The sequence below is a fragment of the Triturus cristatus genome, chromosome 4_1 (genome assembly GCF_964204655.1).
Source record: "Triturus cristatus chromosome 4_1, aTriCri1.1, whole genome shotgun sequence".
NCBI lineage: Eukaryota > Metazoa > Chordata > Amphibia > Caudata > Salamandridae > Triturus > Triturus cristatus.
The window spans coordinates 653,409,801-653,426,128 of record NC_140585.1 but is presented as its reverse complement, the minus strand read 5'-3'; the positions used below and the strand labels follow the sequence as shown (position 1 = coordinate 653,426,128).

General features: G+C 43.6%; 1 protein-coding gene across 3 annotated transcripts in view; it reads right to left on the bottom strand.

Moving 5' to 3' along the window:
• Nucleotides 1-16,328, bottom strand: part of ADAMTS20 (ADAM metallopeptidase with thrombospondin type 1 motif 20) — a 1,386,529-nt gene that overhangs the window by 634,528 nt on the left and 735,673 nt on the right. For 2 of the 3 annotated variants that reach the window (XM_085653051.1, XM_085653053.1), the window contains 3 exons: nt 15,204-15,368; nt 9,285-9,449; nt 3,378-3,497 (listed from right to left, as the gene is read on the bottom strand). In XM_085653051.1, the coding sequence (XP_085509177.1) occupies nt 3,378-3,497; nt 9,285-9,449; nt 15,204-15,368 (450 nt within the window). The remainder of the gene's footprint in view (nt 1-3,377; nt 3,498-9,284; nt 9,450-15,203; nt 15,369-16,328) is intronic. The other variant, XM_085653052.1, reaches the window with a different exon arrangement.

The following is a 16,328-nucleotide window of genomic DNA, read 5'->3' as shown; positions in this document are numbered from 1 at the left end:
CTGGCCGCTTGGGGACAATATTCACATGAAAGGTAGTGTGCTGCTCCTGGTGGCACGTTCTATGTATTATTTACAGCAAGCTTCCAGACCTCCAAAATTAGCTTTCGTTGTGAAGTTGGATTTTTATAACTCCTGTTATTGAACCTGTCCTGTGCTTGGACTTCTGATGGTGTCTTCCACTTGGGGAGCTGTCTTCCACAGCCCCTCCAGAGCCAGCGAGTTAATCGCCCTCAGCGCTACACACCCCAGGTCCCACAGCCTCCTGGCTACCTGAGGGGCACCTGTGTGTTAGCAGAGTCAAGTGCCAGTCCACAGAATCCCTAGAGGAGTCATCCAGGGCCTCTCTGCAAGTCCATTACCCCAACTCTTCCTCAGGGTGCATAAGGTGGTCAGCATTACTGGCCCTGGAGAGACCCATTCTAGTTTGTGGTGTCAGTTAGAATTAAAGTCCTCCAACCCATCTTCTCAATGGGAACAGATGGATTTTCCTTCTAGCTGGGCATTTATTCACCATCGACGCTCCCAGATCCAGTATCTTACCAAGTGTCTCTCCCTTGTGCAAGCACTTTGTAAGTGAGGGTGGAAAGTTCCAGAAGCCAGGCACTCTTGGCAAATCATATGGGGCCACATGATCATTTCAGCCCTGTCCAAACCCTCCTGCACAGCATTTTGGGACATTTTAGGATGGTGACTTAAAGTGATCTATGGAAAGACCTTCCCTGGGACCCTGAGCCCTGTCATGGCACTCACCTGGCTCTTGTCCGCAAAGATGATGCTTGACCGCCAATCACTCCTAGGGTGGTGTCTGATCAGGGAATTATAACAGTGAATGAATTGCCGCCCTAGAAGGAAAGGGGGGTTGGGAGAAAACACCAAACAGAGAGACGTGCGTGCCTTCAAGCTCAGCCACCGTCTTCTTGGAGTCAAACGTAGGTCTCTTCTTAATCCTGAAGAGTGTTGTTGTGATATGTGCATAATGTAGTGCTCAGTAAGCTGTACTGCAAATACAAGTACAGAGCTTAGGCAGCAAATGAGTAGCTGTGAAATAGTCCCTCTGCATTTGACATGTGGAATATTCACTTAAACAATAGTGAATCTATTGCTGAATAGACTTCCAATAATTAACTGTTACCCTTGGAGTTGCAGCACTGCCGGCAGAAGCTTTACTGTGTTTTCACACTACACACTAGGTACACCTTGCTTGTTCAACACTAGCTACAAGGTGCGCAAGAGTGTGCTTTTGGATTCACAGACTACAGCACAATGAAAGATGGCACATAAGAATGGTACTGGGTGCTAATACCAAGGCCTCGGAATGCAAGTTAAATAATACCAACAATGACTCAATGTTCAAGGTTTGTACTGTTTTCTGATTTTCGGCATCATAAAAACAAGTCTTTGGTTGATACGCTTTCCGTTAGTGCACTAACTTTAACAAAGGTTCTTAACCATATTTTCTACTTTTAGATGCAGCATTGCAGGTGGGCGGGATCACAGAAGAGGATCTGTACTCTTCAACCAGTGGTTAAGCCAAGCACTGCCTCATGGTTTAAGTGTGCTATAAATACTGTTCCCAAATCCTGATTAGTCAGCCCAAATATTCTCATAGTCATGTGTCTATGAGTCCGCTCAAATATCCCCATAGTGATGTGCCTATGGGTCAGTCCAAGTATCACCATAGTCAGGATGAGTTGACCTGAAGGTCCAGGGGGATATTACTGTTTGTAATTTGGTGTTTCATGACTCGGTGGCCTAGGGTCCCAGGGAATAATTACCATGCCAAGAACATTGTCAAGCCCTTACACAATGAGTCCCATGAACAGCCAGGGAGGCACTGAGATGTGTGGTCGATCCTGAAAGCCCCCCACACACAAGGTGCAGGAGGAATGAAAACTCAAGGAGGTAAAGCTAATGACAAGCGTCACCCCATCTGATGCAGTTGCTTGATTCCTTTCCACTAAAACAACAAAGGGACGCCCCTGGTATGTTTGGCTCCTGAGGCCTGGCCATCCTCCTTTGTTTCTGTGGGCTTGGGCTTTTCCAAGCCAAGTGCAGTGTGAGGAGTTAATTAACACATGCAGATGTACTGTGAGTGAGAATCAGGGAGCAAGAATCATTCACAGTACAAGTGAAAAATTCCCAGGAATTAAACCTACTTTTCGAAAAGGAGAAATTAATTTGATTTTTGAAATAAGTTGCTTTCATATCTTGAATCTATGCTTCATAAGGCAGTGTTTGAGCTATAAAGATATTGAAGATTTCAGGTTTGAAGAGCGAGCGGATATCTCTTAAGGATTTGGATCCTTTTACCTGTAGTCAATGGCATTTTTGGTGTACACCAGTATAGTGGATCTAGGTAAGGACCACTTCTTTTTCAGTAGAGCCAGATGATCAATGATTTCTCATAAATTGTGGTGGAAGAAATTGGCAAGTCATTTGTTGAGAATCAGCTAGATGTTGTAAATGGATTTATATATAATGTTTTTCATTATCTCTTCACATAATTGCAGCTTTCATTTGAACAAGGAATGGTGCCGATGTGAACATAAAGTCTATGTAGTACAAACAGTCCAAATATATTGGCTGTAAATATGCATTATGTTCACAAGGGAGATAGCAAAGTGTGGGGAGCTCCCGTTGCTGAATACTGTGAAGGATGAATTAAAATTCAGATTGTGAAGTGAGTAGAGGTCATGGAAATTATTTAGAAGATTTCTTTTGAGGGTGAACTCACAAATGGAGGTATTAGATGAGACATTGTGACAGCTGTCAATTTTTTTAAAGGGTTTGTGATTGACTACTGAGACATCTGATGCATCAAGTGCAGGATGGGTAGGATTTTTAAAGGCCTACCTAAGAGATATTGATGGTGGTGCAGACCCTCCTGTTGCCTCCTTAGTGGTGATCTTTTTAGACTGAAGGTGTGTGAAGTCTTTTAAGCAGACTTCTAAGGAACAATGCAGTCAGGTGCATGGAAATTAAACATTCATTTTATGAAGCAACTGCTTTGATTACTTGAAAACTATGACTTCTCCATCCCATGAACAAATACACAAGCAAGGTAATGCAACATATTTTTTTAGATTACTTCCATGACATTGCCTTCATGTTCATTAGAGCAATAGTCAACCACATTAACTTCTGGAAAAAGTTAAAACGGAGCCTCTTCAGTCAAGCTTTGGCTAAAAACACTAACACGACCCAGTCTTCATATATATGACTTCTGATGACCAATATCTGTAATCAAAATGACTGAGGTGACCTGTTTTGTTTATAATTAAAACACATATTTTTGTCTCTGCTAATGCAAAAACATGCCTGCTGGCATTGCATTGTTTAAAAGGTAATATTGATAGTGAGCATGATGTTTCACTTACCTGGCTATCTCTTGGACGGGAAGCAGCATTACACTCTGTGTCATCCATATGAGCACCGTATGTCCCTGTGATACATTTTACAACACGCATTTCATATCCACGTCCACAGGTTACAGAACACTGGTAAAGTAAATAAACAGACCTGTTCACTATTTAGGGGCAGGATTTTGGATGTATTTAACCCCTTCGGTGCTCATGACGGAACGGTTCCGTCATGAGCCACGGTTGAGCTGTGCTCATGACGGAACCGTTCCGTCATGACCACGCCCGCGCAAGATTCCGTCAGCACAGCGGCGGAATCTGCGCAGCATGGAAGGGGTTAACACACATTTGAAAAGTAAAAAAAATACTTTAAATGTTAGCATAAGACTCTATTATATACAGTTTAATGTGGCCCAACAAAGTCTAGCCAAACAGTGCTCACTTAATTCCTGCCACTATATTGTCAACATTTCTAACAGGTGTTTCTTTTTCACCTACTTTTCCAATACCAAGGAACAATAGAAAATATAATTTTGATTAGGCCTTGGCAACCAGCCTGTCAGCCAGATTTCGGTTTCTTTATTCAGTTTTGTTTGCTTCCATTTTAGTCTGCTGCGCCTTTCCTGTTTCCTGCTACCCACTTCCCACTGCCCGCCTTCCCAGCACCCCTCCCAGTACCTACTTAATGGAGGCCACAGCACAGCTGCACCGCTGGTGTGCCAAAGGCAAGCCTGTCTGCACCCAGCACCAGGAACCCTGGCCCTCCGGGCACCCACAGGTACTCCATGGCAGATCTCTGAGGCCAGGAACCCAGACGTTACAACAACTGCTGCCTTGTATCTCCTCATCCCACAGCAGGACCGTTCACCTGCCACCGCTGTCTCTTAAACTGCAACGTCGGACGCCCTGCCCTCATAGAAACCCACGCCACTCCCACTCTGTAGACCAAGACCACTTTGAAGCCATTCCGATGCCTCCTCATCAATGCCTGATAGCTCTTCAAACACGCCACAGAAGCCTGGGACACCATCTCCACCCTCACTCTCCACATAACCATCAGAAAGACCTGGCTTAACCCCACCTCTGCCCCCAATATCGCCATAGCAATGCCCAACAAATACAAGATGACACACTAGGACAGCACCAACAAACACAGAGGGGGCATCGCCATCAACCACTAAGAATCAATCTGCTGCACCACCACCGAAGACAACACTACATTGATCATAGAACCGCTTGATTTCCAACTCCACACCGATAACAAAACAACCATCAAAGGCACCCTCACCTACAGACCCCCAGGACCATGCACCTGCCTCTGTGATGCCATCACAGACTTCATCGCCCCACTCGCTATCGAATCAAAGCACTACATTTTACTCTGAGACCTCAACTTCCACCTGGACAAACTCACAGACACTAACCCTTCCAACATCCTGGAACGAATGGATAACATCGGCCTCACCCAGTTGGTTACAGACCACACATACAGAGCAGAATACACACTGGACCCTATCCTCACATCCAGCAACAGAGTCAAATACAACCGTGCCACAGAACTCACCTAGACCGACCACTCCATCGTCAACTTCACCATCACAGGATCACTTCGCACCACCTCAAACCCTCCCAGCACCTCCTTCTGCAGCTGGAGCAAAGTGACACAGACCCAATACTCCGCCAGGAAGAAGGAATGCTGTGCTGACCTGCTTCCCTCTTGCCTGGGTGAGAAGGACTGCACCTGCATCCCTTGAACCAACAACCCAAAGGGACTCCAAGGGCTAGTTGGCTGGCCTCCTGATCTGAAGCCTTAGGGGCATAACAGACTTCCAACAAACTTGCTTCTCCACCTAGAGACTGCCATCTGTGAGTGTACCTTGCCAAGTGGTGCAACCCCAGACCTAGACCCTTTGAAGTCGGCTTAAGGTGCTTTGTCAGTCTCTGTGAATCCAGCAGGACCGACGTATCTCCTCTGCTGGTGGCGCAAACCCGAGCAGAACTGATTAATCTCTGCTGCTTTGTAGGTTGGACCCATCCAAAGACTTGCATTGCCTTCGGAACCGCCACTGCGTGATGCATCCTCAGTGCAGGCCCTCGCATCTCTCAATGATCTCAGCCTCGAGGACGGACTCGGTATCACAGCTATTCGGAACAGACACATCATCCAGAGTGCACAATGTATCCTCAACGCTAACATTTGCATCGCAAGCCCCGTCAATGGGATCCTCGACTTCGACGCGACAGGACTTCATACCACAGCCTCGCCGCACCTTGGAATCGACCCCATCACCTCAGCTGCAAGACGCATCTTTGACACTGATCCAAGCTTTACTCTGCAATCTGGATTTTAAGGTTCTTTCATCAGTGGGCCTAACTGGGTCCCTGTAGCCATCGCAAGCTCCACCATAGTTGGCCTGAACTTGTGACTTTGTCCTAGTCTGGCCTCACCAGATATCCACAGTGGATTCTTTGTGATTTTTGGTGCTATTTGGACCGAAAACCTTTTAACATTTATTATCTCTGGTTCTACTAATTAGATTTTTGTCATTTTGATCTTGTTTTATTTATTAAATTCAGCCCAATTATTCTACCTTTATGCGGGATCCTTTTTGTGTGGTGTTTTTAATTGTTTTACTGTTTAAAGTGCTGCACTAATCCTTTCAAACCATGGCCTGTCACCTTTACCCTCTGCTGGGGAGTGGGCAGGAAGCCATGGTATGGATGCTGGAGCCTTAGCGAGAATCCAAAAGGCACTCACCAAATACTCGCAAAATAACGGTACAGGAGATATCAATAAATGGGTGGTCTGGGATGCGCTCAATGCGGTCATTCTGGGCCATTTCATCCAGGAGGAAGCCAGATTGAAGTGAGCCCACAGCCATACTAGAACCCGACTGCCCACAGTAAACAACATAAACACTCCTCCTCCAATAAGCTCTGGCCCAAAGTTCTGGAAGTGTGGGGCCGATTCTGTACGCTATAGCCCGATAAGGTCCACTATATCCTGGCACGTGCAGGAGCACTCCTGTACGAAGGGGGCAATAAACCAGGTAACTTAGTGATTTATAAACAGCAGGCCTTCAAGACACATAGGTGAAGTCAGGGTGGGCATTGTGACCCTCACCACGATGGAGGGAAAGCTCTCGGCTTTCTGATTTTTCTACCAATCATTTTACATGGCCACCGAGCTCGACACCTCGCTTCTTGAGATATTTCTAAACTTGGTCACCATCTCAAAGCACTCTACATCCCCAACCATGGAGCTTGAAGCTCCCATAGTGGAGGCTGAAATTCTCACAGTTATAGGCCTACTCAAAATCTCTTAAGCGCTCCGACCAGAAGTCTTCACCCCACTTTTCTATAAGTGCTTTGAACCCCATCTCCTCCTGATCCTCACAACCCTCTTGAATTCTGTCACTGCAGATAGAGGGACAACTGCCTTCATGACAAAGGCTTACATAGCTCATAGGCAAATCGGAAAAATACCCTAAACTCTGCCCCTCCTACCACCCAATAGCCCTCTTGAACGTAGTCCTAAAACTCTTTGCAAACGCTTTAGCTAATCACCTCAATGCTCTGGTCCCTGATTTGAGCCATACCAATCTGGGTTATTTTGTCTCTGACCGAAACACTAGCAAAAGGACCAAACTTGTGCTTCACCTCAGCGATGTGGCCAGGACAAAGGGGAACAAAGCAAACACAAGGAGATGATGGACGGACTTTAGCTCACTTTGCCACCCCAGTTCAGACCCGGCCATATACAAATCATTCTTGAGCCCGTTCCTTATGGGAACAGTTCAGCCCGAAATGCCAAGCCACGTCTTCCCTGGACTGGAAACAAGCATTCTGGGACCAGTTTCGTGGTAACACCCCTCATCAGCCAGGCTAGCTTGAATCCAATGGCAAAGAGAGTAAGGAGATGATGGACGGAGCACTGACACTTTTCAGAAACCCACCCTGAGTCACAGACCTGGGGGGAGGGGAAGGCAGCAGTCCTCCAATCCCTGGATGTCAAAAAAGCATTCTACAGGGTGGAATGGAGTATGCTCTTTGCGGTGCTCTTTCACTTTGGTTTATTTGACAGAGCAACAGGATGGATCGTGGCACTTTACAGCACTCACCAGGCAAAAGTGATAGTCAAGAGTCACCCATCTGCTCCTATTCAAATCCAATGGGGCATCGGTCAACGCTACCCTTTGGCTCCCATCTAATTAAACCTCTTTCTGAATCCCCTCCTTCAGAGTATCAGGAATAATCCCCATATCCATGGCATCTCCTTCTGTAGGGACACTTTCAAAGTGTCCACAATCGTGGGTGATATTTTACTCACCGTCATGGAACTCCGACTCTCCCTTCAAGCTCTAAGCCCACTTCTGGGGGAATTTCAGGCAGTAGCGGGTCTCCGGATTACATGACCAAATCAGAGTGCTTAGTTCTATCAATTGGCACTAAGCAGGGCCTTACCTCCTTCCCTTCTACTCTCACTCCCAGCCTAGACAAACAAGACTGTACCCTGGGACTGGAGACAGCGGCCTTCCACATATGGCGAGAGGAAGGCAGTTTTGTCTCCAAGACTACTTCGTCGGAGATCAGATTAGAATTTATGAGGAACCCAAACTTGACTATAGGATCCCAAAAACTAAGATTTCATTATGTTCACCTCTGCCACTGGATCTCCCACCCCAGGTTGAAATAGGGTCAAAAAGGCTGCTTACCCCTTCCAACGCTACCTCCAATGTTTACCTTCCTTATGCACCTGATTTCCAATATCTATAGCCATCTCAATGTCCAAATATTGGCACCCAAACACTGTACCAATTACAACAGGAAAGGGAACTTCAGCTTATTCTAGACACCAAACAACAGCTGGAGATACTTCTTCACCACATTCACTTTGCCAGACACATGCAAGAAAGGGAAATTCTTTATACAATCTTATATCACATATATCAATGCAGCCCACCCAGCGACAGGTTGGTGTGGATGTGGAGACACTGGCACCCTCTTACACATCCTATGGTCCTGCCCCCTCTTAGAGGCTTTTTGGAAAGTTATATTCCAAGTAATCTCCGGGATCCAGAGCAGAGAATTCGACAAACTTCCTGAATACACTCTGCTAGGAAGAACCGCGGAGGGGTCTTACCCCCTCCACTCCACTGCAGCAAAGGGCATTTCTCACCTCTTCCTGGCCACAAAGCACATAATCATTTCCCCCTGGAGAAGCCCACCACTCCTACATATGAGCACTGGCTTCATTAAATGTGGCTCCTCTTGAGCCACAAGAAGATAGTACCTTATTCACAAAATCTGGCATACAGTTTCTGAACTCAAATTTCTGGGGCAGGACATGTCCCCAGAGACTTTTTGCCTTGGGCCTATTAGACAAAACACAGTTACCATATTATGGCGTGGCTCTCCTGACAGACTATGTTGTGTAGGTTGTAACATTCCAATATCAATGCAGTGGATGTTGCTATGGAATGGAGGGTTGGGGGATTGTTACCGACCACGTTGATCTTCTGTTTCTGCAAGCATTATTTGTATGCCTCTAAATGTAAAACTTCAATAAAAATCATCGAAACATAAAAATATCATAACATATTTCCGTAAATCATATGTACTTATTCATTCCGGTTAAATATAATCTCTTTGACCACGAGTCAAACTGTAAAGGGCAGAGGTACGAATACTAATCTAGACTTCTAATAATTTCCTCATGGAATGTCCAGTAAAACCTGAAAACACGCACCTACTATCCAAATTCTAGTATAAACAGAGATTCTTTTGCAGCAAAACTGTTTACATAGTATGTAATTCAAGCACCATCTGCAGAGTACTTTGTTCTGTTCTGATTCTCAAATAATTACTTTCAACCAGTTTGTCATGGTCTTCTAAAGCCAGATACATTGCTGCAGTTGTACTTACAGATCCCCAAGGTCCAACTTGCCAGGATGCACACTCTTGAAGTTCACATGATTTCACTGGCTCTGGTTTGTTGTTGGGATCACAAAAGTCGTCTCTCATTAGTTCATCATTCAGTTGGCAAGAGACTTGACGATGTCTGGTGCCCTTACCACAGGTAACAAGGCACTACAAAATGAGAGACAAAACAAAGGTTAACAATATAAATTGAATACGAAATACACCAAAGCATTGTGAAGTGCACTCCAGGGTCTTGCAATTTTGAGTGTTTTACCTGTGATTCCAATCATTCACTCCAGCATCAACTACATGTAGCATTGGTCATGTTCAATTTCTCAGAGTTATAGAATGTGGTCTTTTACAATTCTTCAACCATTTCTTATGATCCTTTCTCATAGAAATACTCCAAATCACACATTATTCTTGAGCACAAAGTGATATGATCAATAGACTCGTATGAAGTTTTGTTTACTCCGATGTAATCATGAGTAATTTTTTGCATTACTATAATTACACGAACATTTCCAAAAGTATGCCTAGTCGCCTAATAGAGATCATGTTTGCGTAAAAATCAACCTCGCAGGAGCATCAGAAGAAAGCAAACTAACCAAATGTATGCTGCTATACTTTATTTTCATGCATTATTTTGCATTAGATTTTTGCCATGGAATGCTTTCTCTTCCAAAGTGTACATGAGGATTTTTTTTTTTTGTCCTCATTTGCCTGCCCCACATTCCCAAAAAAAAAAAAAACCTCCAATCACCTTGGATATCGTCGGGAACTAGATAGGAATATCTCCTAGACCCGGACACCAGAAGATACAAACTGGCGAAAGACGTTCTCCGGAATGTTATATGGGGAGGAAACTCCATCTAGACTTGAACAGCCTTTCGAACGGAACCACCAAGGAACCTTTGGAGTATAATAGCATAATCATCGGACCCGGGAAAAAAAAAAAAAACGGAAGACCTACCGAGCATTTCTACTTCCACTGAGCCAGCACGTTCCAAAAGGTGAGGTTACGTTCACGACATGATCTGGCCAAGTCCACCTTAGATGTGTCATATAAGGACATTAGCCAGCCTGCGTGCGATGGTGCCTTCTGGTCGACCCAAAATTTGCAAATCTGCCGTCTGGCCAACAGAATTGCATAGAATAAAAAGCACTTTGCTTGCCCCGTAATATTATCGTCCACGCCAAATATCATTAACGGCAGTGTGACAGAAACGGAAATCTTAAGAATAGAGTTCAAAGTGGTCTTTACTTCCTCCCAAAAGGTGTTGATAAATGAACAGTCCATAAACATGTGGACGTCGGAGGCTGCGGTTAGATTGCACTTATCACTGCATTTTCCAGTCTGAAATTTGGATAGCCTTTGGGGGGATAAATAGGTTCGATGAACAGTAAACAAATGATTCCGCCTCAGCCAAGCCGGCTTAACCACTTTATACAGGAGAGTGAACGATCTTATCCATAGATCCTCACACTGCATACCCATGACCCATACCCCTCCCCACTGCTCATCGGGTAAAGTGAATTCCCCGTCAACCTCCTCCTGAATAGCCCAATACCAGAAAGCTATCTCTTTCCCCCCCTCTTGTCATGAGGATACATTGCACGTTAAAAAAAAACTCAAAATGCCAGACCTAAATTTTACGCAACAATGTGTAATTTTGTGTAAGAGTTGGGGCAGTTTACATAATTTCAGCAAAGGAAATTACAGAAGTTTCACCCAGGTCAAGTCATAAATGATGCCCTTTGTGACACAATCGCCAATGTCATGTATGAGTCAGGATAGGGGACTGGCTTATAGTTTGGGCAGCTCACTTTCACTGTTTTTAAAGTTTTGCTTTGTAATTACATGACTTGAACTTTAACTTTTAACAGTATTTTTAGGATTTGTAAACAAATATTAACAAAATATGAACAAAGTTAACCATCTATGTCAACTGTTCATTGTCTTTGGAAAAGTTCAGCAACCCGTGGGTGTTCGGGCTAATTTTACCAGCTTCTCTCCCACCCAAACAAGCTGTAAACGGCCTTCGGTCATGGGCAGGGGGCTCCAGGCAGAAGCACGGGCTAAAGCCAAAGCCCTTGTCCATACACAGTGTCATGCCACAGCTACTGAACTAAAGCAAGGTGATCTAGTACTAGTGCGCCAATGAGAAACCAGAAAGTCAGACAGCCCTTTCTCGAGCTGGCTACTAACAATAACATACGTGAACAGGCCCATGATCACGTCAGGGTCCTACTCTATCACTAGAAACAGCTCTCACTTCAAAGAATTCAGAACAACAGATGATGATGATGGTGAGGCACTGCCAATAATGCACAGAAAACTGCAAATGATGACACTGAGGAGGGTGTGGACGGAGCACTTAACAGCAGCAAAGCACCTCTTAGGGCGGTAGCGGCAGGGGAAGAACAGGCCCAGGAAACGGAAAGGAGAGTGAGTGAGTCTAAGACCGAAAAGGCTTACTGAAGAACTATAAAATTGTTGTTTGTTGCCTATTAGTCAGTTTTAACACTCACTCACACTGTTCTAGTTTATTCTTTGCACTGCGTTCTCACTCACACGTTAGACTCGTCATAGGTGGGTTTAGGATACCCAACATACTCCATTAAAACATCCCTGAGCTCCTCCCTCACAGTGAGGGGGTTGTAGCCCTCAAAGGAACTAGGTGTTTCCTTTGGGAGGAGAGTCCCTATGATGAAGCATGTCATCTATGGTGAGTGAGGGATTACGTCCTTAAAGGGATCTGCCCTTAGATGACCCCATGAGCATACCTCCATTGTTGTTTATAGATACATCCTCAATCAAGGAGTATTTTTGTTTCACATTTACTATTGATTTGTGATTAGACCCTAGGATTTCTTGGTTTATAACATGTTTGATAGGGGATATAATTCGTAGTGGTCTATAAATCTGTCCCTTGAAAAACAAGCAGACCAGAACCGTCTTAGAATTTCAAGGCATCACTTCCCCTTACAGTCTAGATTCGACGCAACACTTCTCCTGCGTGCAACAGAACTGACGCATCAACTCCCCAGGGACTCCGGAATCGACGCATTGTTGTGTTTTTCAATACTTCCCTCTTCTGCTGCTGTTTTTCCTTGTGTATTTTGACGGATCTAAGGTACTTTGCATAAAAATACCACATCCATAGAGTTCTATGGACAGAATTGCTGGAAACCTTTAAAAGGTCATATTTTGAGTTGTGTATGTTGGATTTTTTGTTGACTTGGTCTTGTTTGATTTAGGTAAAGATACTTTACTTTTCTAAACTGGTGTGGTGTCCTTTTGTAGTGTTTTTACTGTGTTACTGTGTGTGTTATATACCAATTATTTACACATTGCCTCTGAGATAGGCCTGACTGCTCGACAATGAGATCATTGTGTGCCACAGGATGGAGGCAGATCCGGTAGTACTAAAATGGCCATCAGGAGAAAAATCCCCCTCAGCTAATCGGAATGCCCTGTTTCATTTTACTAATTTTCAGCACCATGAGACTTCAGCAGGACCAACCATCCACATAGACAAAACTATTTAACCTCATCATTCCCAATTTCTTTAAAATGGCTGAACAGATTTATTATAAAAAATCACAAAAAATATGGTTTCTGGATAAAGCTCTAAGTTTATGCCAATTTTTATGATATTATCTTCTGTGGTTTCCTGTATGAGGAAGCAGTTTCCTATAGTTATTAACATTGGAAGTCAATGTTGTTGGGCCCCTCATTAGTCTTGGCCCCTGCTTGATGAGCTGGCGTGAAACATCCCATGAAGGAGTCAAGTTGAATTAACTTTTTTGGGAGGAAAGTTTAATAGCAATTCTTCATACTGCGCCAGAGTTATTAAGTGAAAAATGCTCTTCCCATGGCAACTCTCACCTATCCAGAACTACACAGTGGCAACCATGAAGAGAGGCCATGCATGGCAGTTCATTGGGTTCTGGTGTGGAGGGGGTTGGGTGCAGGCCCAGCCAAGACCGGAAGGGGTTTGGGTGCCCCAACCCTGCACCACTTTTACCCTCACATATTACATCACTCATGACAGGTTCAGTGGCTGCATTAATAATATTCCAAATTACATCTGAAATGAAATTATTAGATAACACTGTGCATGGCAAGGGTGCAGGTTAGTTACTTGAGATAGCTATAACTGGTGAATTTCAGTAGCTTTGTTATTTTAAAATGTTATGTCTGATAGAAGAGATTCCTGCACTAGGATTGACATGCAAACAGCCTGTTAAACATCATTCTGAGTCATTAACAATGCCATAATTGTTGGAATATTGTGGGACGTGGTCCTCTCTGCTGGGTCACCCCCAAGCATTTTGCCTTCACTCCTATTTTAGTAGAATTGTTTTTTGTAGGCCTTAATATTATGTACACTTTACTACTGCCAACCAGTGTAAACAGCTTGTGCTCACGTCTTAAACCATGCTAAAATTGGTTTAGACGTGTTTGGCATATTTAATTTTCTTTTAAGTCCCTAGTTAAGTGGTATACCATACACCCAGGGCCTGCAAAGTAAATGCTACTAGTGGGCCTGCAGCACTATTTGTGCCACTCAAGTAAGTAACATTGCAGCCTGAATGCAGTTCTAATCTGCCAATTTGACTTGGCAAAATGATTCCCTTGCCAAGCCTTAAACTCCCCTTTTATTACATAGACGTCACCCCTAAGGTAGGCCCTAGGTAGCCTATAGGGCAGGGTGCATTGTAATTGAAAGGCTGGACATGTACTTTTAAATGTTACATGTTCTAGTAGTGAAAAACTGCAAAATATGTTTTTCACTACTGTGAAGGCCTACTTCTCCCATAGGACAACATTGGGTTGCCTTATTACATCTGATTAGTTCTAACTTTGGATTGACTACAGTTAACCATTTCTAACTAAGAAATTGCAATTTAAAACCCTCTTTAATTGTAAAGTCGGATTTTAAATTACAATTTTGAAAATGTCACTTTTAGAAAGTTGGCATTTTTCTGCCCTAACTATTTGGTTTCTGCTGCCTGCCCTGGGGTCACATGACTGGGTGTGGTTTACAGTTGGACTTTGTTTATTCCTACCAGACAGCCACACAATAGAGGGATTAGGTGTCCTTAGTTGGACTGTCACTGGCAGGATGGGTAGGCGGAGCTGGGCACAGCCTCACTTAAAAATCAATAGGCTGTGCCCTGCCTTCACACAAATGACTTGCCACCACTACACTGCTAATGTAGTCAGCCTGGACAGAGGACAGGAAAAACAGGAAACTTCAAGCACTTCAAATGGAATTTTCTAGAAACTTCTCCTACTTCACAGAAGGTACCAGGTATAAAAATAGGACCCACAGACCGACTCTGCAGTCTACTGCTTGAGCCTTGTTCCTTTGTTTGAACCCGGACTACCTGAGTGACTTCAAGGGCTAGTTGACTGGCCTCCTGATCAGATCCTCAGGGACAGAAAAGGCTCCAATCATCTTGAACCTGCACCTGATCCCAGCCTGAGTGAGTCCTAAGCCCTCAAGTGTTGCTCCTCCTCTCCGGGATCCTTGGTGGTGGTGTTAAAGGTGCCCAGATAGCCAAAATCCTAAACTTGGGTCTAGGAAAATATTTGGCCAAAAACTGCTCTGAGTATGGAGAGGAGACGGACCCAACCTGCTCGTCTATCTGCCAAAGGAGTATTGCCAGTCAGCCTGACTATGCGACAGCTCTCACTACATTTTTCTTGCAATAGCAAATCCTGTTTAGCGGTTCTTCACCAAATGGTATCCCGCCTCATGGAACTCTCATCGGTTACACCCGGTATTTAGCTCACAGATAAACTGCCAAATATCATCAGGCTTGGAAATATTAAAATAAAATGTTTTTAGACTATCCAAATTCTTTCAAATGAAATCCTCAAGAAAAACATTGACTCTATTCGTTTCCCACCTCACTCCAGTCACTAGTAGTCCATTCGGGGCAGGAGAGGTCATTGCAGCTCTGTGTTCTAATCTTTTGATGTTCATTGCATTCTCCGTCAACCACACGCTGGCCGAAGTTGTTCATGCAGTACGCATCTCTGGACTTCATACCTTTGCCACAAGTCCTGGAACACTGAAAATTAAAACAAGACGATCACAAAGAACAAACATTCTCTTTATTCTGCCTCTTTTTTAAACGTTAGGTGCATTATTCATTGTGTAATCTATAGAATAAAACATTACACAAGAAATATGTATTTATTTGTTAATATTTATTAGAGTCTGCAATAATGATACATTTATGAACTCTGAAGTCTAATTACTGCTATCTTCTCATCGCATTTTAAAATAATTGTGGTGACATTTCTAACTTTGCTCCAATCACTCACAAGAAACAAGCAAACACGTTAAGCCTGTGTAACCACGCATTATAGGGAATTTAGAGTTAAATCCCCCAAATTACACAATTATAAAACAACTTTTAGCACAGAAAGAAGGGAACCATGCAAACGACAAGAAAGTGAGCAGTCGCTGTTCATGGCACATGTGCTTTTTGTGCAATTTGTTAACACAAAATGTGTCCTCTCGTCGAAAATGGACTTGAGCATTCATTTTGTGAGCAACTGTAGCACTAAATACCAGTTTTGTATTTCATGAAGTTCCACTTACTTTTGCAAAATGTTCAAGCAAGTATTCAAAAGAAAAAAATGTGAATTTCGCAGATATCTAGAGAAAATTAATAATTTTTAATTTACATTTGCAAACAAATTGCAAATTATTTACATTGAAAAGTTGCATATATTTTCTACAAATTACTGTAATTTCAACATGTTTAGCAGTACTTTCATGATCATCATGTTACCCTAAAAAATGCATTTGTTTTGTGAAATTAATCTCATGTTATGTTACAAGTATGTATATGGCACGCATTCCTCCATTGGAAAAGTATTGTAGTGCAAATCGGCTGGTCACAACTTCTAGTGCATTTCCACTGAGGAAGCCCGATTCACAAAATGATTTGTACATCTACACGTAGTGCCTACATTTGGAATCACCATCTTTCCATGAGAATTCACATGCAGAAGAAGTTACA